This window comes from Solenopsis invicta, chromosome 12, assembly GCF_016802725.1.
Source record: "Solenopsis invicta isolate M01_SB chromosome 12, UNIL_Sinv_3.0, whole genome shotgun sequence".
Lineage (NCBI taxonomy): Eukaryota > Metazoa > Arthropoda > Insecta > Hymenoptera > Formicidae > Solenopsis > Solenopsis invicta.
The window spans coordinates 20836079-20862771 of record NC_052675.1 but is presented as its reverse complement, the minus strand read 5'-3'; the positions used below and the strand labels follow the sequence as shown (position 1 = coordinate 20862771).

General features: G+C 36.0%; 3 protein-coding genes across 9 annotated transcripts in view; 1 reads left to right on the top strand and 2 right to left on the bottom strand.

The window, feature by feature from the left end:
• The window catches only part of LOC105202702 (adenylyl cyclase-associated protein 1), a 20105-nt gene extending 10340 nt beyond the window's left edge, over positions 1–9765 (top strand). For 5 of the 7 annotated variants that reach the window (XM_026136227.2, XM_026136225.2, XM_039455655.1 and 2 more), the window contains exons 2-8: positions 137–464; positions 577–861; positions 940–1181; positions 1302–1477; positions 1562–1765; positions 8194–8337; positions 8423–8565. In XM_026136227.2, coding sequence (XP_025992012.1) covers positions 346–464; positions 577–861; positions 940–1181; positions 1302–1477; positions 1562–1765; positions 8194–8337; positions 8423–8506 — 1254 coding nt within the window. In that variant the 5' untranslated portion in view covers positions 137–345 and the 3' untranslated portion in view covers positions 8507–8565. Of the gene's footprint in view, positions 1–136; positions 465–576; positions 862–939; positions 1182–1301; positions 1478–1561; positions 1766–8193; positions 8338–8422 lie in introns of all 7 variants that reach the window. The other 2 variants (XR_003268822.2, XM_026136223.2) reach the window with 2 other exon arrangements.
• LOC120359142 lies at positions 2231–5863 on the bottom strand. The gene has a single exon (XM_039455653.1). It carries the CDS (start codon positions 5831–5833, stop codon positions 2345–2347), a length of 3489 nt encoding a protein of 1162 aa, XP_039311587.1. The 5' UTR covers positions 5834–5863; the 3' UTR covers positions 2231–2344.
• LOC105202748 lies at positions 8904–26693 on the bottom strand. Its single transcript, XM_039455652.1, has 13 exons — positions 25734–26693; positions 18351–18507; positions 18134–18157; positions 17942–18057; positions 17605–17842; positions 14493–17186; positions 13666–13863; positions 12826–13504; positions 12518–12724; positions 11960–12094; positions 11606–11883; positions 11311–11511; positions 8904–11039 (listed from the first exon to the last, which is right to left on the bottom strand). The coding sequence occupies exons 1-13, from the start codon at positions 25815–25817 to the stop codon at positions 10795–10797; spliced, it is 5256 nt and encodes a 1751-aa protein (XP_039311586.1). The 5' UTR covers positions 25818–26693; the 3' UTR covers positions 8904–10794.

Below are 26693 nucleotides of genomic sequence, written 5' to 3'. Positions count from 1 at the left end.
ATTCCTTTTTATGTTCGCGGCATTTGTTTATTACACTTATTGTGATTTTCGAACACAAACGAACGAATAATCTGTTTCCTTATTGTTACAGTCTATATGCAAACGTTTACAAGTTTGTTTATAAAATAAATTGCAGGTTGCGAGAGTACCGATAAGGAAGACCATCTAGAGGAGCTGGTGAACCGATTGGAAAACGTAACGAAACGACTCGAAAACGTACACTTTGTAGTTAAAACGCAAGACACCGCTGTACAAACGAGCACACCTTCCCCGAAGAGATCGTCTGTGTCGTCAGAAAGTAATTTATCTCTATCGTCGAGGCCGGAAACTATTTCACCTGTAATCATGTCGATCGCCGGATATGAGGATATTTTGGTCGGGCCAGTTAAAGAATATTTACAATTAAGTCAAAAAATCGGTGGCGATGTAGCCGCTCATAGCAATCTTGTGGAGAAGGCTTTTCAGTAAGTAACATTTTAATTTCATGAGATGAGATTGACCAAGTAGATATATATATATTCAATAAATTATTAAATATATTCAATAAATTATTAAATATATTCAAATTAATTTTAGGATTCAGTTTCAATTTGTACAAATGGCGGCGAGTCGTGCTGCACCGGCGAATCAATCCGAACAAGTATCTTTACTAACGCCCATGTCCGCACAGATACAACAGATTCAAGAATTTCGTGAGAAAAATCGTGGATCTCCATTCTTTAATCACTTATCGGCAATTAGTGAAAGTATTCCGGCTCTGGGATGGGTCGCTGTGTCTCCTACGCCAGCTCCCTATGTTAAGGAAATGAATGACGCCGGTCAATTTTACACTAATCGTGTATTGAAAGATTGGAAAGAAAAGTAAACTTTTTAATTTTGTTTTCTTAATTTTTTCGTAATTTCGGGAGAGCGAAACTAAAACGCCGTTTTTATTTATAGAAACAAAATACACATAGACTGGTGTAAAGCGTGGGTACAAACGTTGACCGACTTGCAACAGTACGTTCGTCAACATCATACAACGGGTTTAGTATGGGGAAAGAGTGCACCTGCCGGTATACCTGGTGGTATACCCCCGCCTCCGCCACCCTCGATGCCAATCGGAGATATTGCACCGTTATTAAATGACGACAGGAGCGCCCTTTTTGCTCAGATTAATCAGGGAGAAGATATCACGAAAGGTGTAAATTGATTATTATTATTATACATTTTTTATATTTATTAGTATACAATTTTTTTTCATTGTTTACACGTTCCAATTTTTGGGACATTGGATATAATATTTAATATTTATATTGTAGGTTTGAAAAAAGTCACCTCAGAAATGCAAACACATAAAAATCCTGCTTTGAGGTCCGGACCCGCACCGTTTAAAGCGCCGACAGTTAATGCAGGATCGATGAAAACTGTGTTGCCGGCGAATGCACCTATTGACAAGCCACCTGTATTTACTAGAGATGGCAAAAAATGGCTCGTGGTATGATATTTTGCAAAGAAATAAAAATATTTAAAAATACAAATTGCTAAACCTGTTATGTAAAAAAAAAAATATTTTTCACAGGAGTATCACAAAAGTGCGAATTTAACAATTGATAACGTAGAGATGAACAATGTGATTTACATGTTTCGGTGCCAAGATAGCACACTTACTATCAAAGGAAAAATAAATTCCGTCGTTATGGATTCCTGTCGTAAATCATCTGTCGTATTTGATTCCCTGGTGTCCAGTATCGAATTCGTCAATTGTCAAAGCGTACAAATGCAGGTATGTATGGAAACAATAGTTTCTTTTATTATCGCGTGCGCATTAGATCATTTATGTCTTCATGATGTTAACTCACAAGCACACTTACGTGTGAGGATCAAACTAACCTAGACGCAGCTGTAAATACATTAGTTAAATATGATATAAAATTTTTAAAAATATATATTTTTTTAATTTTAAATGTTCGACAATTATTATTTTACTTTAAAAATATATTTTAGTTTATAATTATTTATAAAGAAAAATAAAAATATGTCAAAAAGCCACATTTAAAACATGTTAAATAAAATGGCATTAGAAAACATTGATATGTAAAAGATAACAGATATAATAAGAGATTTTGTTTTTTTTTAATTATTAAAAATCTTTTTTTCGATATTGCTCTTAATTTCAGGATTTCCTACAGATAATTTAACACTTTTTAATAAAATCTTTCTATTCTATAGATAATTTATAATACATACAAGTGGTAAAAAAGATTTATTTAGAAAAAATGCACTCTTATATAAAACAGAATCTGATAAATAAAAATATTAAAAATATTTACATAAATAAGACAAGTTATACGTCTCAATTCATTCATTGTAGGTCAGGCATTGACGTACATGTATCTGTAATGGAAGGTTTCGCCGTAACTTCTTTTTCTGTTTTTCCAATGGTAATAGTCCATAATTTGTTTTTATGTATCAGCAGATCGGCCGCGGGACTAATATTCTTTGAGTTTAAAATAAACAGATCCGCGGGGTATTTCTTCCGTAGACTATCATTTGCCATAATAGAAATAACAACTACCTCTTTAGAAGCAATCTTTTCTATATGCTGTATTAGGCTTGTATCTGATTTATAATTGTCATATGTGTCTTTTTCATCTGAATGTTCCTTATCGATTGCCAAGGACTTAACATTTTCACTAAACGTAATTCCTGAATTTTTCTTTGATATATTTCTGCATGCTACATTAGATTTCTCTAATTCTTTATTGAGTATGCCCTTTTCTATATTTAATTCATTTAAATCCGATACAGCTTCCTCTACTCGCAGATGTTTGTTTATTGAGCCATTGTCACTTCGCGCAACTTCCTCGTGATCTTTCGTACAAGTCTTTTCTCCGCACAACATAGTCAACGGACTTTTCATAGGACTTCTCGTCTGTGCTTGATGTTTCATTCGGTGAGATGATTCTACACAATTTTTTAAGATTGGTATGCAAGATTTAGTGGATATCTTCCGTGGTAATAAAACGGATTTTGATTGAGTTGTGAGCCTCAATTTATTTTTTATACATTTGTTTTTGTCATTGTGCAATTTTGCACAAGGCTGATGTAATATACCGCTAATGAACTCCATGGTATTATGGCGCATCAAAAATGAGTGTGATTTTTTGGGAACCAAGTTGATTTTCAAGTTTTTACTTCTATTAGTTATTAGAGACATATCGCTTTTGGCTTTAATTTTGGAAATCTGTAAAGGTTTTATAGAATATCTTTTTTTTTGAGGCGAATGTACGGTATTTACAGATATTTCGTCATTTTGTTTTAAATTATTTACTGAAATACCCTTTGTGTTTAATGTTTTATCTTCTTTCTCTAGTGAGAGAGGTATGGAAGCTTCAGGATCGAAGATGAAATTGTTTTCCTTTAACATTGTCAAAGGAGATGCCGTTTTCGCTTTCGTCGAATGATTGCATTCTGATTTATCAAGAATAAGATTTGAGTCAATAATTATCGTCAAATTAGAGTATTCATTATCCGAGGATAATTTGCTTGGCATTGCTACATTTGTATCCGGACATTCATCTACGGATATTTGTCGTTTAATAACATTCTGTTTAATTTCTTTCTGTACGTTTGACTTTGCTTGATGAGAATGTTTCACGTTTGACGTAGTTTCGGAAGACACATCGTCCATTCTCACATCGCTTATTATTTCTTCGTCGGTGAAATATGAATTACTATGGGAGATCGAATTGCAATTAGATTTTGTCAAATATTCTTTGCGCGCTATGTGAATAATTTTTGCGTCAGCGTTTGCATCGAGCGGAAAATACGATATTGTTGATGGCTTACTTTCAGCGATTTGCGCTTGTCTTCTACGTTTATGGAAATCCGCATCGTCATTTACATCAACTGTCGTGCCTTTATCTATTTTACCATTTTCTACATTTGATGCAATATGATGTTTTTCGCAACGAGGCGTGATCAAGTTCGTTATTCTATGCGTAGATTTCGAGTAATTTTTGCAAGAATGTGTTAGAGCTTTTGGAAGAGATAGATCTTCCCTCTCCAATTCTGTAGCTACTTTTGATTGTTGTGGATCGTTTTTGTCAGTGATTTTATTTTTAATAGGAGTAAGTGCGAATATTCCGGGGTTTCTCTTTAAATACACGTCGGAAGAACAGTTTAAGACATCATCCATTTCTTGCTTATATTTCTGTATGTGATTTGGCCACGTGTCTATTAAAAAATCTAATGATTTCTTGGAAGAAATTTTGTCGGTGCTGTTGCGGCTGGATGATGCAATCGATCGATTGTATATCACGACATGACTCGCCTTATCCGAACATCGAAAAATATCATCGCTTTTGTCTCGACACTGAAGCGCTCTGCGTGCCTTGAAGATTGCTGTATTTTGGTTTTGAAGAAAAGTGTCCATGTAATCTCTGATATTTTTAACGCGTTCCAATATGAGATCTTCGAGTTTTAGTATTCTTGGCGAACGTTTATTGGCTATAATGTCATCGATATCGGAGGCTGCATTTTCTCTTAAATTTACGCGAGTCTGAATATTTCGTAGTACAGTTTTCGTTTTCATCGGACTCTCGTTTGTATTGATTTTATCTGAACTTTTCACATTAACTTTATCAATTGGTATTGCTATCGAAATTACTTTTTCATAAACTGGAGGCTTCAATGAAACATTATTCTCAATCTTGGCTGCACTGTTTTGCATCGCTAGATTGGTAATGCTAAAATACTCCGAGGATATTTCGGGAATACAATTCTGACTTTCCGTGTCTCGCTCGTCTTTACGCGCGAATGTATTTGCTTTTTTCGAAGATTGTGGAAATAAGTCGTGTCGTTGTTTCATTTCTAGACAGATGTAGCGTTGATTGGTTTTGTCATGAGAATAACCGATAATTGGCTCTTCGTCCTTAACGTCTATTATCATCGAAGGAAAATTATTTAATCCCGGCGAAAATTTATCCGCGACATCACTCTGTTTCATATCATTTGTTGGGTATTTCTTTCTCGAGTGTGTCAGTAAAACGTTCTTAAAATGTAAAGCCTCTTGAAGCAATAATGCCGTCGATTTGTCTTCCCTGCTAATGTTCGACATTTCACTTTGACTACTATTTTGAGAGATTGTCGTATTCTCTTGATACTCACAGTCGTATTCTTTGTCAAATGCATTGCTAAATTTATCGAATCTGTTCTTTAACGATGTCTCGTTTTGAGTTTGAATATCCTTATTTTCAGGTGATAAGATATAAAATATTCTTTCCGATACCGCCTCAGATATGTTATTTTGGATATTAATCAGAGTATTTGCATCTGTTTTCATTGCGTCTTTATCGGTTTGGAGATTTGATTCACGATTATAACTGCGATTAAAAATGTTAAAGTCGCACGCACTTGCTTTACATTCATCTTCATTGCTTTCTGATGTCTGTAACATCGCCTTGCGGGAATGCAGGTGCGATTCTGTTGTCGCAAATGCTGTAAGATCGTTCTTGACTGATGTCCGTCTAAATCCATTGGAACATGTATCTCGCAATGTAACGTTTTCACTAGAATCACGTCGATACGTCTTCGATGTACGCGATGAATACTCGGCCAAGGAAGATAAACTCTCTTCCGAGCGATCTAGATCGAAATATTCGCTCGAAATATTCACGACTGGGTACGTTATAAATGGATCTATCTTATCGATTCGATCCATCGATGTCTGTTTTTCTGGGGACCGACTCGTGTCTTGGTACGTTTGCAACATGTTATGCAAACTCCGAAGCCTCCTTCTGACTTCGTGCAAAGTTTCCTGAGAAGGTTGCACGTTGCGCGTTGGTCGCATTATCTTAACTACAGCGTCATTAGATACGTTCACTTTACTTCGACGATACGTTTCTTCGGTTTTTACTGCGTCATCTTTTCTTCGTTCCGCGTATTTCTTATCTTCTTCTTTTGCTGCTGTAGGAGCATCACAGGATGCCTTTCTTTCTATCGTCGTAGACGGGGCTGTCTAGAATACAACGAATGTTCAGTTATCATACAATTTTGTTTATTGAATTGATTTAAATACAACGATTAATAAGTTTACCTGTTTTGCTGCGTGTGCGGCTTTCAAAGAAGATACTTTGCTCATTTTTGACGAGCGATCCAATGAAGGCAAACATTTATCGTTACGATGCAATTCCTTGAGAAATGATTTACATTTATAAAGAGTATCCGTGAATTCCTGGCATGGATTGTATTTAGCATTTGTCGCACAGGCGCCGTTCTGTGTTAAGAGAGGAGTCATTTTTGAAGGCTTATGATTAATTATGTTCGAGTCCAATGGTAGAAGCTGCACATTTCGTCGTTGCAACGTCAAATCTTTGCTTTTAGAAAGATTTTTCTTCGTATCAGCATTTTGCGAGTGTGTACCTGGCCTCCACGAATACATACTAACAAAATAAGCTAAATTAGTGATTGCGCAATCTCCGAAATTTTGCGCTTTCTCTTTACATTACAGAAGTAAAATATATAATAATTGATATAATATTACATTAACCTTGGAATGTTATTCATATTTTTTTTACATTAACATTATCTTAAATAAAAATTCATTTACGCAATAAGACATTTTTTAAAAGAATTTTTTTACATTTTTAATGTAAAAAAAGAATTTTATCAAATGTTATTTTTGATAAAAAGTTTTTGACAACAAAAATTGTATTAAATTTGAATTAGCACTTGGATGAAAATTGATTCACAAAAGCATTTTAGGGTTAATATGATTTGTTAGTGTAGGAAGACATTCCCGAACAGAAGCAATAATAACTTTATGTTTATATATATATATATATAGACAAAATTGAAAATTATGATTGAGAGCAAGCAAAATAGCTCTCAAGTTCTAAGACTATTTCGTTTATCTGTCTAAAAGATACATTACTATTAATGTTATATAAATAGGAAGAATTAATGTAAGATTGAATTATGTATTTTTAATTTTTGTACTTCACAGATTGGTCACTAGTAGATTTTAAAGTATCAATGCTGCTGCAGGCTGTTGATAATTCACTATGTTTAACTTGCGGATTACGTTCTTGTTTTGTGTCAAAATGATTCGGCAATTTTACTATGGATGAATGAGACGCTTTTGAATAAGGAGCGTACGCATTGTTTTCCAATGACGAACTGAAATAGTGAAGTACATTGTTGTTGAACATTTTATTAAATCCATGCTATTTTGTAATTGACTCATTAAAAGTTCATCAATTATTTAATATTTTTAATTTCTTTACGTACTTTAGCAGCATGTGCTTTAGCCAATTTTTTCGGTCACCCGGGTTGGACAAAGTCATTCTGATCTTCCGCAACTTTGGATTCAAATTACAGATTTGATGCGGCAATGGCCACGTTCCATATTGCATTTTATACGTTAAAACATTGATTTTCAATTCCATATCCTGAATTTTATACCCGATTTTATTTAGTATTCGCTTATTAAGCATAGCATTCTCCGTATTTTTGCAATATTTTATACGAATAAGCATCATGGAAGTGATGGCTATCGCTAAAACCTTCAAATATTAGAAAGTGAAGTACGATCAAAGGTTATTTTTAAACCTATTAATAATTTACGACCCAAAAAAATCTTAATTTTGTGAAACTAAACGTAAAAGTAATTTGTAGGTTAAAATATTTAAATCTGTGATATAAATTCTTAACAAAAATTTGTAAAGGCATTTATTATTAATACGTGGAATGTATACGTATAATTGCGTACCCATATAATTCCTTCTTTTGCTAAATAATCAACGACATCAGATACGACCTCGCTCCATAAATAATTTGCTACCGCGATTATACATTCCTTCCAATTTGTCTCGCATGTTACCGTCACAGTTTCGAAATTTCCACCTGAAATATTCCCATTTGTTCGAATTCTTTAGAAAATTAACAGATTCTTTTAACGCATATCATTTGTGTTTAATTTAGGGTTAAAAATAAAAATGTCCCTACCAACTTTCCACGGCATTTTTATATACGGAATGTTTGTTGGAGTGATATTTTAATATAAATGAAATTGTGTGAAATTCAGAAGAACTGTCAAACTCCTATTCCACTACCGATACATGTTCGGTGCGTTTGCCGAGCAATTGTGCACTGGCAGTTGTTATCGAAATACATTCTGAACATATTGCTAATTTCCCTTCTTTTTTACAGGTTCTCGGAAAAGTACCTACAATTTCCATTGACAAAACGGACGGTTGTCAAATGTATTTAAGTACGGAATCCATGGGTGTTGAACTCATCACCAGCAAATCTAGTGAAATGAATGTCATGGTGCCCAAAGCCAATGGAGATTATGTAAGTTATCTTTCAATTCTTAGTTTTACTCTTGTAATTTTTATAATTTTGGAATATGAATGTAATACATTGCATATTATTGCAGAGCGAATATCCGGTACCGGAGCAATTTAAGACCACCATTAACCAGAACGGTCTGAGTACCATGGCCGTTGATTCCCTTGGTTAAAAGCACGAGGAATTTATTTATATGCATAGCCTACGTATCTTCTTAACAATATAATTAAAGGTATGATCATCAAAGATATCAATTTATTAATATTATTATTTATTATCTTCTGCGAATAATGCGCGGTGATAAAAATAACAGATTCAGTACTGTATGTCTCGCTTATGTGTAACAGATTGGCTTCGATCATATATGTCACTATGTTCCTGAATGTGTGATGAGTTGTACACATCGATGAGATGTTTGAGGATTTTAAATTATAAAAATGTCAGGCTAACGTGAATTACATTGAATCGTTGAATTGGATATCTTGAATCAAGATAATCGACTTTTGCAAAATGCTGAACTCCTTTAACGACTGTAATATATCTAGCGGAGTTTATGGATTATTACGGAATTTCTTTTTCTGTGGATAGATATTTGTATATTTTAAGATCGAAAGTAAGAGAGCATAACGAATCGTGTTAAACATAGTAAAAGGACAAAAGTTTTATCGTCTTCGAATCGCTCTTTTATACATTTACACCATTTTTTATTGTACGAGAAGTTTTGCTCAAACCTGTCGATGCACAGAACTTGCTGGTACACCATGGATGGAATGAACATTGTTACATGTACAGCTATCAGGAACCAGATATAGTAGGCCTCTGAGCATTACTCCTAAATGATGTCGGATGCCATCATCAATAGTTCGATATGCTTTGCTTCTTAACTTTTACTCTATCGAGTTCAGTATTATACGATATTTACAGATGAGATAATCGAGAACTGGAATAGAAGTCTAACAGTGTGACATTTAACGAGAATATGCTAATACTAATATTACTTAGGTAAAATTACTTAACCCTTTTGGTATGGAATAGCGTAATGATATGGGGGGGAAGCAACACTCTGTGTGGCACCAAAATAATAGTTTTTCTTACTCTGAGTGCATATCTACAGAGCAAAACAAACTTCTTTCTCTGAGCGCATATATGCGCCAACAATGCTCGAAGAGTTAAGTAAAACTACTTAAGTAAAGTATTAAATGACATTTGCAATGAAGAACAGTGACATCATAAGCATTTGTTTGTTCTTGTTGTACAACTTGTAATAAATACATAATTATTTCATCTATTTTTAATCTAATAACAGTATTGTGAAATTATTTACAAAAGTTTTATTTAAATGTCAATATGTACGTATATATGATATATATACTATTTTTCGTCGATATAATTTTTGGTGATGAATCTGACTAATAAATCTAATAAAGCGAAGTTGTATATCATTCGTTGTGACGTTGCTCTTATATATCATAATTACCTTTAAATTATCCAAATAAAAATTGGGGACAATGAAAATATGAATTTTATAAAAAGAATATATTTGCTGCCATTTTTTCTTGTAAGTTTTACTTTAATTTCATAATAATTTCGTAATGTACACATTGAACTGTGAAGATAAGTCGTGTCTTCTTACATTGTAGACTAGACTCTCTTTATTTAATCAAATTTTGCCAATAGTGCAAAGTATTTTAAAGCATCTACCTAAAAGCAAAATTAACATGGATTTCGAATCAAGTTTCAATCTATATGTGGATAAAATTGTCTGTAGAAACTAAAATACCTGACCGTTAATAACGCGAAAGAAATTTGCAACGTTTTAAATAAATAATTGTAAATTTTTTTCTATTTTGTTTTATGTACATACAGTTAGTTTAGAATCTAAAACTTAAAAAATGCTTTTCTTGAAGATAAAATTGCAGAGCAATTATCTAAAGAAAAGTTTCGCAATTTTCCCGCTTACTGTATTTTAATTCTATCTCTACGTCATGGATACATGATCTGTAATTAACAAATAATCCTCTAACAATATAAAAGAACGTGGAATGTTCTATCACATCTCCTTTTGTAATTCGCTTTTACGTTTTGAACTATAAAGCGTCATTTACGACCCATTCTTGTTACGCAATTTTAATTGTTAACTGCATATTGCAAATATTGTATTTGCGTGATTTCCTGTCAAACTTTTGTTGTGTCTGCAGATTGATATTACCACATTGTATACAGGATGGTAATTAGTATTACAAAAATGTTTTGTGCGATGTAAGGAAGCAAAAATACACTCAATAGTATGTATTATCTTTTGAAGAAATTAACAAGACAAGTTGATGCGCGACATATCTTTACGTATACATTTATATACAATTGCGTGAACTTTCCCTCTAATAAAACTATACCTGTTTATCACGCTAGCTTATAGAAATCGCGTTTACATTATTATATCGACATATCAGTCTTATATTATCACGAGATTGCGGCACAATCTCGTTCGTCGCTACCATCGGAGCATTCCAGAAATCCATTGCAGACAGCTGATTTGGGTAGACACTCTCCGAGAGGGCATCTGTGACCTTTGCAGACTTCCACCGCGGAAGATTGAATGTCTTTTTTCGTGATGACGTAATTAATGTATGATATATATGAATAAATTTTCGTATAGACTCCTGGCCGTTCCCGTCTCCCGCATCCATAGCCGTTAGAAGTGATTCCTGGAAAGAAGATAATTTATACATACACACACACACACACACACACACACACACACACACACACACACACACACACACACACACACACACATATATATATATATATATATATATATAAAGGAGAGAAATTTATTTATTAAATTTTCTATTTCATTTGTCTCTCTACAGGATAAGACTATTAATAAATTTATTTATAGTTGATAAAAGTTGTAAAAATCTTCAAGCTTAATTGTTTCCGCGACGAAAATGACATTTATATATATTTATGTACCTTGTAATTCATATCTATTTTCAAACTGAGATAAGCATACTAAAGGACCACCGCTGTCTCCAAGACAGGCGTCTTTGCCACCGTTTTCAATTCCAGCGCACATCATGCCAGACGTAATCCTGTACAGCGGCAAGAATAGCGTCTTTCGTCGACAATCCTCCGTCGATATCACCGGGATTTGTACTTCTTGCAGTGTATCAGCTGTAAATGTAACGGAACTTGTATGTACACGTTGTGTAACTTTTTCAGTGTAAGATCACGATTGCCTGCTCCAACATGAATATATTTTACTTACGAAATACCCTGCCGACTTCGTACAATTGCCCCCATCCGGTAACAACGCAGACAGTCCCGCTGGGAACCGGTGCTTTTGGAAGACAGACAGGTCGAATGTAATCGCTGAAGCTAACCGCTCGTTCGAGTCTTATTACAGCTATATCATTGACAAATCCGTTATCGATGTAATCCGGATGCAACGATATGTAATCTACTCGCAAGAGTTGCTCGTGCGGGCTTCGGAAACTTCCTCTACGAGTCGCACCGATTCTCGCGACCCAATAACGGTCCTGTGCGCTGCAGAGTGATATTTTCGATTGAATCCTTGTACACTGAAGCTACACTTATGTGTAAAAAAATTATCCCGACTTACTAATAGAAACAGTGTCCAGCTGATATAATCCATCTCTCATTGATTAAAGCTCCTCCGCATTGATAGTTTCCATCTTTGTATAGAGCGATTTGCCATGGCCAATTGCCCATGGAGCTACTTGCACCGCCTACGATCCTGGAGTGACGAGAAGAGAACGATTTGCTTTGAGGATGATTGAAAATAATCAAATTATTAATTTCTTTGTTTGAAACAAGTTAACTGTTTGCTTTTTTTTTATATTGATATTTAAATTAAGGCAATTAAAAGCAAACGTTGAAATATTTGTTACTTTCAGGAAGATACTTTTATAAGATTAATTTTATTTTTACAGAAAAATGTGAGCTAAGAAAAGGTAAATTTTCTTTCGTAAATAATCTTTGATTTCTTTTTATAAAATTGTTATTATATTATTATTATATTAATATATGCATATTCTGTTGCCCATAAAATATGTCGTTTATTAAAATTTAAACGTGCCGCACATAATGCGATAGATTAGAAGTCTACCAATAAATATTTTTAATTTTGAACTTTGCACGAAGTTTTGTGAAGATGTACCTCGCGGTTGATGCCACCTGAGTTCTTATTCCGCATTCGAAGTCCTTGCATCTCACTTTAAGAACCTCGCCGCTCGGGCACTGGGACGATCTAAAAGACAAAGCTGTTCTCTCCGGAAGATCTGACCTGCCGTTGTATGACAAAGTGTAGTAAAACTGGTTCGGCGGCGGGTTTTGATCTAGCACCTTTTCCACCGTTTCGTAATCTCTGCAAAACGAAGGCCTTTCAGTATAAGAAACTTTTTTTATTTTTAAAAGAAAGAAATTTCTCTTGTGTAATCGAGATTTCAATGGCGTTGTGTTACTTACCGATACGTAATGGCCTTGCACGCAGCTTTCGCGAGATCCTCGATGGACCACGTAATTCGGCGCGCGTGCCGCTCTTGATTAAGACCGTTTGTATCGTAACAAAGTTTTCTCCACACACCATTTTTACGTACGCTCAGATATCCTTTATTATTATAATTGTCAATTTCCTTGTTATAGACATTTGCTACTGGAAAAGTTCCGTTATTTCTGACAAGCAAATTATTCCCCGAAGTTAAATCGTTCCTTAAAACATTCGAGGATGTCTCTCTGCTGGAAACAGCAGCCTCGTCGATTTTACTTTTCTCCGCATTTCTATTTCGAGCCGCTTCCCGATCAATCAACTTCGAAAATAAGTCGTTCTTGTCGTTCTTGATTAATCTCTCGGATTGAAAATCATCAGAAGGCACATATAAAGTTGTGTCTAGAATAGAAGATTCGGTCGCTTCGAGATGAGAATCGTCGATCGTCTCGGTGATTGAATGGTTTTTCAACAAGTTTTCCATCGGGACGAGATTAATTCGCGACTCAGTGATGTCCTCCTCTAGCTCGTCGTCTATTAGAGCGGTGCATTTTTTCTCATCTTCGCCGCCGGGACAATCACTAAAGCCGTCGCACACTTTATCCGTATTAACGCAAAATTTGCTGTTACCGCATACGAATTGACCTTCGTTGCACCAGTCTGTGGTAAAATAAAATCAAACGAGTAAGAATCGAACTGAGGGGACATGACATGAGATTTTTAGAAGATCGTGAAAGTTAATTGAAACTAATTGAAATTTTGAATTAAATTTTATAGATACACACGGATTATCGCGACAATCTGAATTTAATTGGCATTACCGCAATTGCTCTCATCCGAATAGTCCCAACAATCGGCGATTCCGTCGCAGATCTTCTGATACAACAGCTGTGTCTTGAGGAAGTCAGCGCACGTGCAATTGGCTTCGTCCTCCGCGCCAGGACATTCTACCAGCATGTTACAAATCGCACTGGTGTCTAAGCATTTTCCATCTCCACACAGGAAACCAACGCAGCTATCTGCGAAAATACGGTACGTCTACATAAATATATTTTTTTTTTCATTTTTATTCCATTTTACCATTTTTGATAGCAAATTGGTGAAATTTATGGTTTAATAGATGTAAATCTTGATCAAGTGTCATAAAATTTATTTTTCACTAAAGAAAGATTACACGTACAGATCGAATATGCATTTATTAATATACAGTCTTGACTAAAAATATTAGAGACCTAATATTTTTTTAATATTTTCAACTGGAAGGATTTAAACAATAATTTAAAATGTGAATTATTCTTTGTTTCAAAAACTCTTTAAACTTGTGTATAATACCAGTAATCAATATAACGTAATATAGAGATAAACGAAAAATATATAGGAACCTAATCATTCTTTTTTTTTTTTTTTTGCCAAAATTGTAGGACAGTGAAAACGAGAAAATGAATGATACATTTTATCAATTTATAGCATCGAACGTGATATACGAAAAAATTTATTCCGTAATATAAGGAAAAAAATTTCAATTTTCAAGATTCAATTTTCCAATTCAACCTGGTGTAGTGAAAAGCAGTAGCTACCCCAAGTCTTGCGCGCTAATACTTTTCTATTCGCCTACATATGCTTGAACGCGTTTTACTTGCACAATTACCATTATTCTTGTTGATTTTTTGTATCGTCGACATTGTATGAGTCTCGTCTGTTTGATTCTCTTCCTTATTGTTTCTCAGTACTTTCGTAAATATTTCCACTCCGTCGCGACTCAAGATGAATTCCGTACTCGCGTTATGTGGAGTATCGCTTCCAGTCGCGACGTCGGCGATTTTTTTGAGCTCGTCGATATTCAGCGACAACGTGAGGTCTTGAGGTTCCAACGTTTCGCTCGAGTTGGATTTATTCCTAGTAATTTGTACGGAATCGTCATCCGTTTTGACTTGGGCGAGCTGCTTGAGCTTCTCCAGTAGAAGTCTGTTTTCTTCGAGCGACATTTTTCTGTCCGACGTCTGCATCGTCCTTAAATTCGCCGCTGATAAAAACGGTTGTTTTTGGGTCCAGGAGAGTACCTTCTCCATCGACGTCGTGTCGACAGCCGATTCGAGCGATCTATTTGCTTCGTCGTCCGCCGTCAGAGACGGATTAGTCTCTGGATTAGTGGAATTTGCGACGATAAATTTCAAGATGATTGGATCGTTGATGCTGGACGACACTCTGGTACTAATGGAGGTCACGACTTCAACTATCTGTTCCACTATAGTGCTGTTACGATTTAAGGATTCTTTTCCATCAGATTTCGTAGAATTCTGGGTTTCGTGCGAGGTGGAAGATTTAGACTCGGTATTTGTCGTATCTCGGTCATGCGTGTAATTATGCACTCCAAATAACTGCTCTAAAAGAATCGTATCAGGAGAGTCGATCTTCGGTCTCGGTCGCACCGGCCTACCAATCCCCGTGTTGCTCTTGACAGGTGCCAAAGTCACGAGATTTTCTACTACATAGGCTTTTAGAGTCTCGTTGTAAACCTTCTTCTTTTGTAATTCGTCATCGCTGGCTGGCACTTGGTCCGCATATGACTCCGAGTTTTCTTCCGACTCACCGGGCGTGTGCTTAACAATGTCGATTTCGACGAACGTTGAATTTCTCGATACGCCCCTCTTACCGCCGGAATCTTTCGCGGTTAACTTTGGCTCCGGGTTACTCTCGGTAGTGCTAAAGTGCGATAATGTGTCGTCATTCTTGATAATTCGTAGAACGTTCGGCTCTGTCAACGTAATTCGGCCGTAATTGGGCAGGGGCTGGGTCATCGCATCACCGTGCTCCGTAACGAAAGAGGTTTCCGCTTCGACTCTCTTTGATGACGTGAGACTCTTATCTTGGGACAATTTTGCATCGGTGATCGTGGCATCCGAAGGGGCTGGATCGTCCAGGTGATGAAGAGGAATGTTGATGCTGTAATTTACGACGGACGTGATTTTGTCGACGGGTATCGTGTGTCTGAAAGGCTTCGTGGTCGCTGGGTTCTCGATCAAGCTGAATCCGAGATTACCACCGTTCAGATCAGGCGTATTGTAACTGGTATAAATCGGCTGCTGCGGATTGGCGTTAATCTTCCTATTCCGCAATGTGTCTTCGTTTGGGGCCAGCGCTAGGATTCCAGCGCTCTCTCTGTATCGATTCTTCGCCTCAAATTCGACTTCCGTGTCTGGCACAGGTTCTGCTACGCCAACACCGCTCGTCAGCGAGTCGTTGATAATTTTGTCGTCGCTATGCGATCCGAATGTATCATCAGGCTCCATCGTCGATGCTGACGTCTCAAACCTTGTCTCCGTCCTTCGAGTGGCATTCGAGTCTTTCTGCTTATCTTGAGAGATATTATCTTTCGTTTGGATGTTTTCGGAGACTCGATGAATTATCGAGCTCTCAGAGCTGGAAGTTACTTCTCCATTGTTATTAACCGACGAAACTTTCAGCTTGACATTATACATTTCCGAGGGTAGTTGTCCGGCTACCTCAATGCCCAGTTTCCCCTCATCGTTCGGAGCTAGCCTATCCCGTGGAAAATTGGTATTGTCCGTATCGAAGGTATTTATCTCGGACACGTTGCGAAAGTTAATAAATGGTAACCCTGGCACCGTTGTCACGCTGGTTCCAGCGTGGTCGGATTTTCTTACGTTATCGCGAGAATCGCTCGTCGTCGAAACGATTCTCCGGGTGGACGATTCCGTATAACTGGTTTCTCTGACATCGTCATTAGGTAGCAACTTGAATTCCGTGTTTACGTATCCTGGCACGATCGGTTTCCACGGCGAGTCATTCTCGAAATCTGGATTGCGGAAATCTTTGAAGATATCCAAGTCGCTTCGAACGCTCGTGGTTCTTAAAGTCGTAGTTTTCATTTCATTCTCTTGCTTTTCGGTCGGTTTATTCTTGTTGACTGTGGTGGCTGTAGTGGATTTCGTGAAGAGTGTCGAAGGTTCGTCCGTCGGCGAAGATTCTACGCGATTGAATACGTTTTGTGACGTCGTGGTGTGTTTTTGTGACGGCATTCTCCTAGTAGTTTGTTTAACTAGTGTTTTACTATCTGTTGTCGATTCTCTCTCAAATATTTCTTCAGTCGAATTTTCCGCGGTGATATTAACTTTTGTTGCTCTGTAGGTACCCTGAATGGTCGGAATGTTGTTGAAGTCTATGTTGGGCTCGCTGGAGTCGGTCCTGATTGGTTTCGTTTTTGGCTTTGAACTCATAATCAAGCTGCTATTTCTGTTGGGTCGTAATAGACCATTCTTAGTGATCATAGCATGTTTCTGCTGTCCTTGTTTCTGGTTCATTGTACCTTCCTGATTTATTCCTGGAATTTAAAAAAAAAATACTTGAAAAAAAATGCTTGAAGCAGTAAAGAGATTAGATTTAAACTTCCGGTTTGAATTATAAATAAGTGAGATGTAACGTCTGAATGAATTCTTGTTAGAAGTTAGTAGAATGGGTTACGTTGCGTAAGAGAAAGCATGAGCAAAACATATACTTAGGTGGATAAACAAAAATGAAGAAAAGTTTAAATAAAAAAATTATATCTACAATTTATATTAGAGATTTAATTAAAGCTTAAATAAAATTAAAAATAAATAAAAGACAAGAAAGACTGAACGGTTGGTGCGAGAAAACGTATATATGTATATATATATATAGAAACATAGAAATACGGAAATCGAGTAAAGTTTTAATGCAATCCTGTATTTTGCTAGTTTATTCAACTTATTATTACTTACTTTTCACTGATATGGATGTGAGATCTAATTCCATGTCTTTAAACAAGGATGTTATTGAATATGTTTCTTTGACAATGACATCTTGAATGGTGTCTTCGATATTTACGATTGAGCGTGGTATCTTCCTTCGATCGAGATACAATCTAAAGAAAATTTTCAAGGTCCCGTTCTCAAACTTATCTATCATGGTTTGCTTGTAGGATAAACCCAGCACGCTTCTCCTAAATAGAAGCTCGAACTGAAAGTAATAGCACACATATTGAATTTTTAAGAGATTGGATTTTCTTTAACTTTTTTACACACGTAGTAGAATAATCTTGAAATATATTTCGCTTACAATATTTTTGAATTTTCGTTCCTTTTCTCGAAAGACCATGCTCGTGTTCAATTTTAACATGGGATTGTACCTTTCGCCTCTCGCTATTCTAAAGCTACACGAAAATCCGACGATAGCTGTAATCGAGAAATACAAGATGTAAAAGGATTTATTACGCAATTTATTGTTGTTATTCGAATATGGAAAGCTCACCATTTTTAGAATCTGTTCGGAAAGCTGAAACACATTTAATTAACAATAATTAATTATATTTAATTTATATAACTATTGGATATAATTTATTCAATACGATTTATTCAATAAAAAAAAGGATAAAAATTTGAAGGACTTTATTTCCAGTATACATTTGATAATTATATATAATTTGATTAATCAACTTAATGGATGATGAATTTAACATTCGACGTACCACCCATCCACAGAGCCAATCCAGCAATTGCCAGAACTGCGACCAACACTAACATAGCGGATATAATTAACATGGCACTGCCAAACCTCCATGTAGTATTTCTTTGTGCTACTGATACTCTGGACCAAGTAGATCTTGGCGCTAAATAATAGTCACTCTGTAATGAGGATCATTAATCTTAATATTTTATCTATTGACTGTTTAATGGTTGGACTTAGTGTTTTTAAATTTTGGTTTCAAATATAATTAAACATATAACAATAACTTATATATGTATATATTATTGTTATATGTTAAATTATATTTCAAATTCGTAGTTATATACATACATACATATATATATATATATATATATATATATATATATATATATATATAACAGTATATATACATATACATAACAATACATAACAGTATATTTTTGCATAACATATTTTTCGAAAACACATTATCGTGTAGCATTTCTTCTTAATTTTTTTTTAAGTGATTTTTTATCGTTCTTAATTTTTATTTCGTGTTTGTTCGTAACGAAACGAGTCAGGTGGCACGCGACTGTTCGTCGAATAATATATGTACTACACACACAAACATATATATATATTGTGTATATATGTATACAATATATATGCGTGATAAATATAAGTGAGCGTGTACTGTAATCTCGTTAACGGTACCAGCGGTGGTACGGAATGCATGGATAAGAAGAAATTTTCTAAGTGTCGAGATGCGAGTAACGTTCGACTATGCTTGACATGCCGGACGGAATCGCGTAGAAAATTCATAATATTTCGTCTAGCGGTAAACGCTTGCCATTCGCGAGTGTTGTCCGTCGGTATCTTTAAGCATGACTGAACTCATAAAACTCGAAGTAGGTCTAAGCGCTCCGTGTAGCATCTGTAAATGATATTTCCGATGTTTCCATGTTGCTTCCGATGAACATAAAAAAGTTTTAACTACCGCGTAATAAATAAAAGGATGTTACTAAATATAAAATGGCAAATAACATATTGAGGTCGAAGTTGGGTGCGTCGACTTCCAAGAGAGTCTTGGTTTTTAACGAATCTTAAGCGTTAATTACCTAATTCAAGATTGTCTGCAACAACGTGCCGTGTCTTATCTCATCTGTGATAATTTTTGCATTTTAATAGTGAAATATTATTTAGATGGAGCACGTGACTTATATTATCACGGATTGTTTAATAACGATTTTAATTTGAACAATTACAAATTAGTAGTATTATTATTATTAAACAGGAAGCAGAGAGTCTAAACGTTAGATTTATAGAATTTCCAGGTATTTACGAAGATGGATCCCGTTCGTGTTCATCGTTCGAATTATTAGTGCAAGACATAAATTTTATACGCGTCCTCGCATCTTCATCGAACAGGTGGAATATCTCGAATGCACAGATGAAATCGACCGTATCGAAATGCGATGTTCAGTGTTCAGATACAAAGCGCGAGCGCGAACCGTTAGAAGTTTATAGATTGTCGTGGTTATGAAAAATACCGTGACCTCTGCTTCTTATTTTTCCTGTTGCACGCAATTGTGTGCGAACACCGTGCTGTTATTATTGAAATTATTTATGAAAATAAGACTGATTATTTACGCGACATATTGGCAGCGGCAGTCGTTTATAACTGTATTATCGAAGGAAATGTGTTTCGAATACATATTTAATTGCTAACTTTATTTAATATTTATTTGTGCATTGAAAAACTAGAGTTGCATTACGTAGAGGTGCTCACACGTTTGTTTCATCACTGAATTAAAGAAGCTCATAGTGTTCGACTGATTTGTGTTTGTTTCAAATTTGACATTAATGACATTAATATTATCACGACGATTATCAATTTTACGAAGCGTTTATTACAGCTCTATTAGCACGCAATTTAGTTTCGTTTTCTTTACGACGTGCAGTTGCATTCACGAGAGATTAGCACAGTGCGTCATTTTCTACGTACAATATTTGACAATATAAGACTAACATTCAATCTAAAATTTCAAAGATAAGCTATTTGTCAAGATCAATAACTTATACTTATTGTTAGCGCTTTCAAGACATTGTTCCAAGTTACGATCTGTGAAGCAAACACGCGCATGAATACATGTCACGATATGTCATTTTACTAGTGATAGGCAATTTCTGCTTTAAAGTCGCATTTATTCTATCGCTACTATACTTGCAATACTGGGTCAACGATCACTTTCTTACAGGGAAGAATGCTGACGCAAACTATTCGGTTAAGTTAAGTTAAGCGTCATGCATTGTGATTATTTTCGATTTCTTATTTTATTTTTTAATTAATGCTTGTAAGCATTAATTAAATAATAAACAATATTGGTACACTGGTACACTAATAGAAAAGATTGTTTGAATTAATTTTATTTGTTTATAAGTATTTATATATGCTACTTGTTTGATACAAAATAATTAATAATATAATATATTATAATAAAATAGTATTGTATTAATAATGATTTAAATGAATTTTTTCTCTTAGGTATCTTTCTCAATTCTCTTCAAATGTATAACATTGAAACGTCAAAGGGGGAACTATAAGCGTGAATTACATCCGCGGTATTCTTTTTAGTGTCTCATCAACCTCTTTTTTAGCATTTCCCTTATATTCCCCAGCAAAGATGCAGGCCGTAGGAATAATCCTCGGTACTTAAGTAGCGTTGCCGAGCATATCCAACTATGTGGATCACAAAGCGTGGTAACAGCTACGCGATTCCTGAAAAGGCTGTTACCTTCGCCGCCTTCTGAAAACTTAATAACTACAAATAACGACATTTCAAAGGCGACACTTGAATCGCCAACGTTCAATTGGTTAAAGAAGACTGCCATGGAAACAACAAGTCGGTCACGGATATACGGATACCGCGGTACGAAGAAACACATTACAAAAATATCTGCTAACAGCGTAGCGACGAATACGAGGGGCTAATATTTGAAGATGGTTGAGAAATTTTAAGTCTCCTCTCGGTGCGTTCGCAAATAATGGCTTGAGGAAGGTGCCGGCGTACATACAACGCAGCTGTCCGTACGCGTACCATGACCTGAACGGAGTCAATGCGCGGCCTTCGTAGGGGCAGCACGAAGAAAATGCGAGAGAAGATGCGAGTACGCGAGCAACTTTGCCGAGTGCAAAGATCCTTCAAGGACGCTCCCGCAACTCTCGTCCTTGTCTGGTTTAATAAGGGTCCCTAGGTACACGCGTGTCTACCTGAAACTGGTACACGCGGATCGTAACGCGTGTCCAGGGCCGGACAAACGGACCTCTCTCAAAGTCACGCGTTACGTTACACGCTATCTACGCGTGACGCCAAACTACGATTTCATTCAAGAATTCAAGAATGACGACGATTGTTATCGTCGATTAACACACCTGAGCCTTTACGGAAAAATACGACTGTCTCTCTATTACATCGCGTAAGAGGCAGAAAGATTCCACGGATACATTGGATTGAATCTTGAATCGACACCGTGAGATCCCCTACTCTACCCTAAGCGCTACAATGTCATTTTATAAATTAAATACTGTTCTTGAAATATTAATTAACATTAATAAAAAGTGCTTACATGTCCACTCTTGATAACATTGAAGGAATATTATATGACAAGTAAATATTATTTACATAAATCATTGGAAATATTATAACTTTTAAATGTAACGATTATAAAGCTTATGAATATTTTATGCATAATAATTTACATTTATTTTTTAGCAAAATAATATTAGTAGAACATTTTTATAATATTCCATGGACATTGAAATAATATTCCAGGAATATTATATAAAAACAGATATATAACATTAATACAATATTCTTATTAATATTAAAACTATTGAATAATAATCTCGGAATATTATTTTATTTTCTAATAATAATGTTTGTATAATATTTTAGGAATATTGCAGCGCTTATAGGGCAGCAACAGGAATCGATCGGGCGTTAACAAATCAGTTGGAAAGGTATTATTATCCTCGCGCGATTACGCTCTCACGCAGTCTTTGCGATATGCAAATATATCCGAACAATAGGCACGGGTTGAATCGCCGCGTTGTTTAATTTGTACGTTATTTAGCGTATAGGAATTTCCCCACACCAAAAGCTTAAGCTTCACGAGCTTCGCCCGAGGATACGCGATGGTATCTAAAGCAGAAGTACGCGCGTATATGGGAACTTCCTCTGTTTGTTTGTGGATACATATCATTGGATTATTTTATAATCTCTCATTAGTATTTTATAAATGTTACCGGCGATGTTGCTCTCGCGTTTAAAGTTTCCAAGTCAAGTTCTCAAGAATAGACAGAGAGAGAGAGAGAGAGGGGGGGGGAGAGAGAAAAAACACAGTTATAATGTGTTCTATTATATGGATATTTTCGCGATATTTCCGCGAGATTTCACGTCGGTAGAATCGGCAAAAGCTTTTCCGCCTCATGCCGGAGATTACGATCACTTACATAATTCGATTATAAAAATTGCAGAGACGAATCACCGTTCGCCGTGTTCTATGTTCTCAAGGTCATCTATTGTGCGGATCTTCGAAGCCGTTATATAAAGACGTTAAAATTAAGATTGATTCCTCATCTCGAGTATCAGTTAAAAATACACTTCTTTATTGCGACTTAAAGTATTAGATACCGCGATCGATTAGTCAATTGATCTGAAAGACGCTGCTGTAGAAATGAATTTTCCTTTGCGCTGCGTCTCCTTTTAGGACACTTTTTATATACGGTCGTACATTCATATAATGCTAAGTACGTTGAACCTAACTGTCAGCTATTGTAGTAACTCTGCGGGTAGATAAAAAGGCGTGTCTGAACATGTAACTCGTATATTTCACCTCGCGGCTCATTAACGAAGAGACTTAATTATCATTCGACCGGCGTTCCGGGGCAGTTGAAACGCGCGCCCGATCAACAATTCAAATATTATCCGGAATCGTTAACGTAATAGACGTTGCGTGCGTGGCGTGCGTGGCGTGCGTGGCATGCGTGCGTGCGTGCGTGCGTGCATACGCGCGTACGCACTTGAACACATTTTTTTCTGATGATGCGTGGAGCATTATTCGCTAAACACGATTCGAGTTCAGATTTCCAGTTTCACGGTGCTGCGAGGGTGCATCTCATCAGGGATGGTTATCGCGCGTATGCGATATAATTTGCCGCGAGTAAAATGCAACGCTATCGTCGCAATTATCGCTCACAGTCGTTGACTCGATAACGGTACCATTGTGCGCGGGTTGCGAACGTGTCAGGCGATCGGGTTTAAACAGCCAATTAAGCGAACGGCGCCGCGCGCACCGCGAACCGGTACGTAGGATGTGTGGGTTTTGATACGGAAAGAAAAAAAAAAAAACGGAAGGAAAAAAATCCAGACGGAAAGAACGCCGAATAATTCGAAAGATGGTAGGATAAGTAAATTAAGTTAGCTCGTTGAGATCCGAATATCTTTCATTTAACGTTGCAGCAAAAGGTTTCGAATACGAGTACATTAAAATGAAATGAATTTTTATTAGTTTCGCGAAATTTGAGATTCATGGGAACCGCACGCTTCTTAAAACAGTTATGTGCGTGCGGGCGAAAGGTTGCAACGTATACACCTGCTCTGGTCGCGTATCTTTATTTCAGGTACGTTTTTTCCATCCTGTTACGATAAAAGCCTCAATTTACAATCAAATGAAAAAAGAAGATAGCAAAGGAGGTAACGAGATAGGTCATGGGGGAGGGACAAGGATAAATGTCCAAGGAGGGATATAGTCCCTTTATCGAAATGCTGTAATTGAAATTACTTTCAAATTGTCGTATCGCGCAAAGGTACATGGCTTGTCTCGCCGTTGCGTGTGAACTTGACGTGAGACATGACCATGCTCCTTGATAAAAGGGATTATATAATACTTTCATATAAGACAAGGTGAAGGTTTCCGTGATGTAAGATCTAAATATAGGGTGATTATAAAGGAATCAATTCACCTCCTACAATCCGTTAGAAAAATATTCACAACTACATCTTTCTTAATACAGTATATACTGAACTTCACTGAACTGCTATTTTTACAACTTAATATTTTTACAGATTAATTATAAAACTATTTACAGATTAATGATAATTAATGATAATATTTTTTACAGATTAATGTTATTATACAAAAAACAGAACATTCTTGTTTCGAGAATATTTTTATAAATATTTAAATGAAATTATGTAGCTTTGAACGTAACTTGATGATGAAGAATTTTATATAGTTTCTTCGAGAAAAAGTATAATCTCATTATTTAATAACAATTTGTATGAGATGAGAGAAAAAACCATAGGATAATGCTCTTTAGATAATTAATATAATATTGACAAAACTATATAGTATTTTAATGAAATTTAAAATTATCAAGTTCTTTAAAGAAGATTAAATTACATTTAAACAAGATTATATATAATTTTGCACTTATTATATATAAAACAATGACTGTTAAATAGAATATTAATTTTAATTTTTGATTTCTAATGTTTTTCTTCGTGTGTAGACTCGGAGTTATGAAACCATAAAGCTGTATTATAATCATCTTTTACAATCGTCTCATTTCGTATTTTATGTCATAAATAATGTGTTTTAATTCAAAGAGAAAATAACATGTCTCGGTGAAAAAGTGAACCATCGAGTCTTTAAAAGTCCGAACGTGTAAAAATTGTGTGTCCCCTGTCCGTCTGCTTACAATTTTATTCCTCAATAAAATTGTAATCAGACTCGTTCTTCAAACGAAGAAGATTCGTCTCGCAGACTTCTCAATTTGCTGAGTCAACTGCTTTCGTTTTTTACACTCGTGTATAGGCGATACAGCCCCCCTAACTATCGATACGAAGATTAATAATCTTCGTTTCAAAGTCGAGTACTATCGATAACTTTTTGCTCATTCAATTCATTTAAAGAATATCTTATAAAAGCGATAGTAAAGTTTTACTAAGAATTGGAATACGTTATTTAACGCGCGTATATTATAATGATCAGGATTCCCTTTTTCTTCAACACGAATCGAAAGATGAAGATTCTCATTGAAGAAACGTGTTTCAATATTATCAGGTGAACTTAACTCGTAAAGCGTTTCACAGCAAAAAAGCAGTCTCGACAAAAGAGGAAAACGTTTTTTTTCTCTTTTAACGTTATTGAACAGGGACTCTTATATATTTATCGAAATTATTGCACTAAAAAAGTCTAATAATCTAACAAAAGACTATTCTCATTACGAGTACAAAAAATAGATCAGTCATACTTGACTTGTAAAGTCAAATGTGACAAGTTTGAAATGAAAAAAATGGCTTCGTTCCATTATATCCCTTACAATTAGTTAAGACAATAATAGAAATGTAAAACTCACTTGATAAGTGTAAGGGTTAGGCCTGTAATAACCGGCGGCATTCATTACGGCGTGACTCTTTCCGCTGCCACACATGGAAGCCATCGTCCGGATTCTCGAGTTTTTACTTCCGATCGAATTAGATACGTAAAGACGTACGTCGTTTCCCACGAGATTCGGAGTTGAGCTTTTATGACATTCCTTGACGACAGTGCACCATGATGATAATTGTGCGGAGGCTGATCGTGTCAAAGCATTCCTCGCATTCTCATTGTAAAAAGAGATGCTACGGCTCTCTACGAGACTGGTAGACTCGCTAATAAAGTCAGAATTCGTTTAAAGTACTTGTTTTGCAGCCTTGGTCAGATAGTAATTGACGTTTCTTCGGCCGACGTTTCGACGGGTCAACCTGTGGGCGAGATAAAGCGGTCGCATGTGCGGTACTCCTCCAAGTTACAAAGGAATGCAATTTTCGATGTCCGGGAAAATACCGTTAAGCGAATACGGAGTAACTTGGCATGCATTCACCAAGTTGAAAAATGCTCGTGCCACTCGGTCGTCTGTGCGTTCATCTCTCACAATCAGTGGTAGTCGCTACTGCCTAGCTGCTGCTCAGAGATTACCGACATAATTTGTTCATAATGAACTGTTATTAGCCTCCGCGTTTGAAAAATATAATATTTTACGCAGATGGACGAGTTATTGACCCATAGCACCGGTAGGTAACCCGATACAAATCATATCGCGTTTGTCGACTTCTCTCTGAGGAGAGCACACATACACGAAGCGTCCATGCGCAGGCGATGCTCCTTCCGCGACCGAGACGAGACGATCCGAAGCGAGAAGAGGTGAAGTGCGGCGAGGTGAAGCCGCGGCGAAGCAAGCGGGACACTCTACCACGTCCTTCCTACGTGACGGCTGACCACCAACTGACAATCTGAGATCTTGAGGTACCGCCGCCGTTCCTCATCTTCGTTCTTC

Bases quoted from the DNA above. Each gene is read 5' to 3' on its own strand.
- LOC120359142 (XM_039455653.1), bottom strand. From the start codon at position 5,833: ATGCGACCAACGCGCAACGTGCAACCTTCTCAGGAAACTTTGCACGAA.
- LOC105202748 (XM_039455652.1), bottom strand. From the start codon at position 25,817: ATGGCTTCCATGTGTGGCAGCGGAAAGAGTCACGCCGTAATGAATGCC. The intron at 18,508-25,733 runs GTGAGTTTTACA...TCCTCATTACAG, and splicing joins CTAACCCTTACACTTATCAA to AGTGACTATTATTTAGCGCC. The intron at 12,095-12,517 runs GTACATCTTCAC...TCGTCACTCCAG, and splicing joins CAGGTGGCATCAACCGCGAG to GATCGTAGGCGGTGCAAGTA.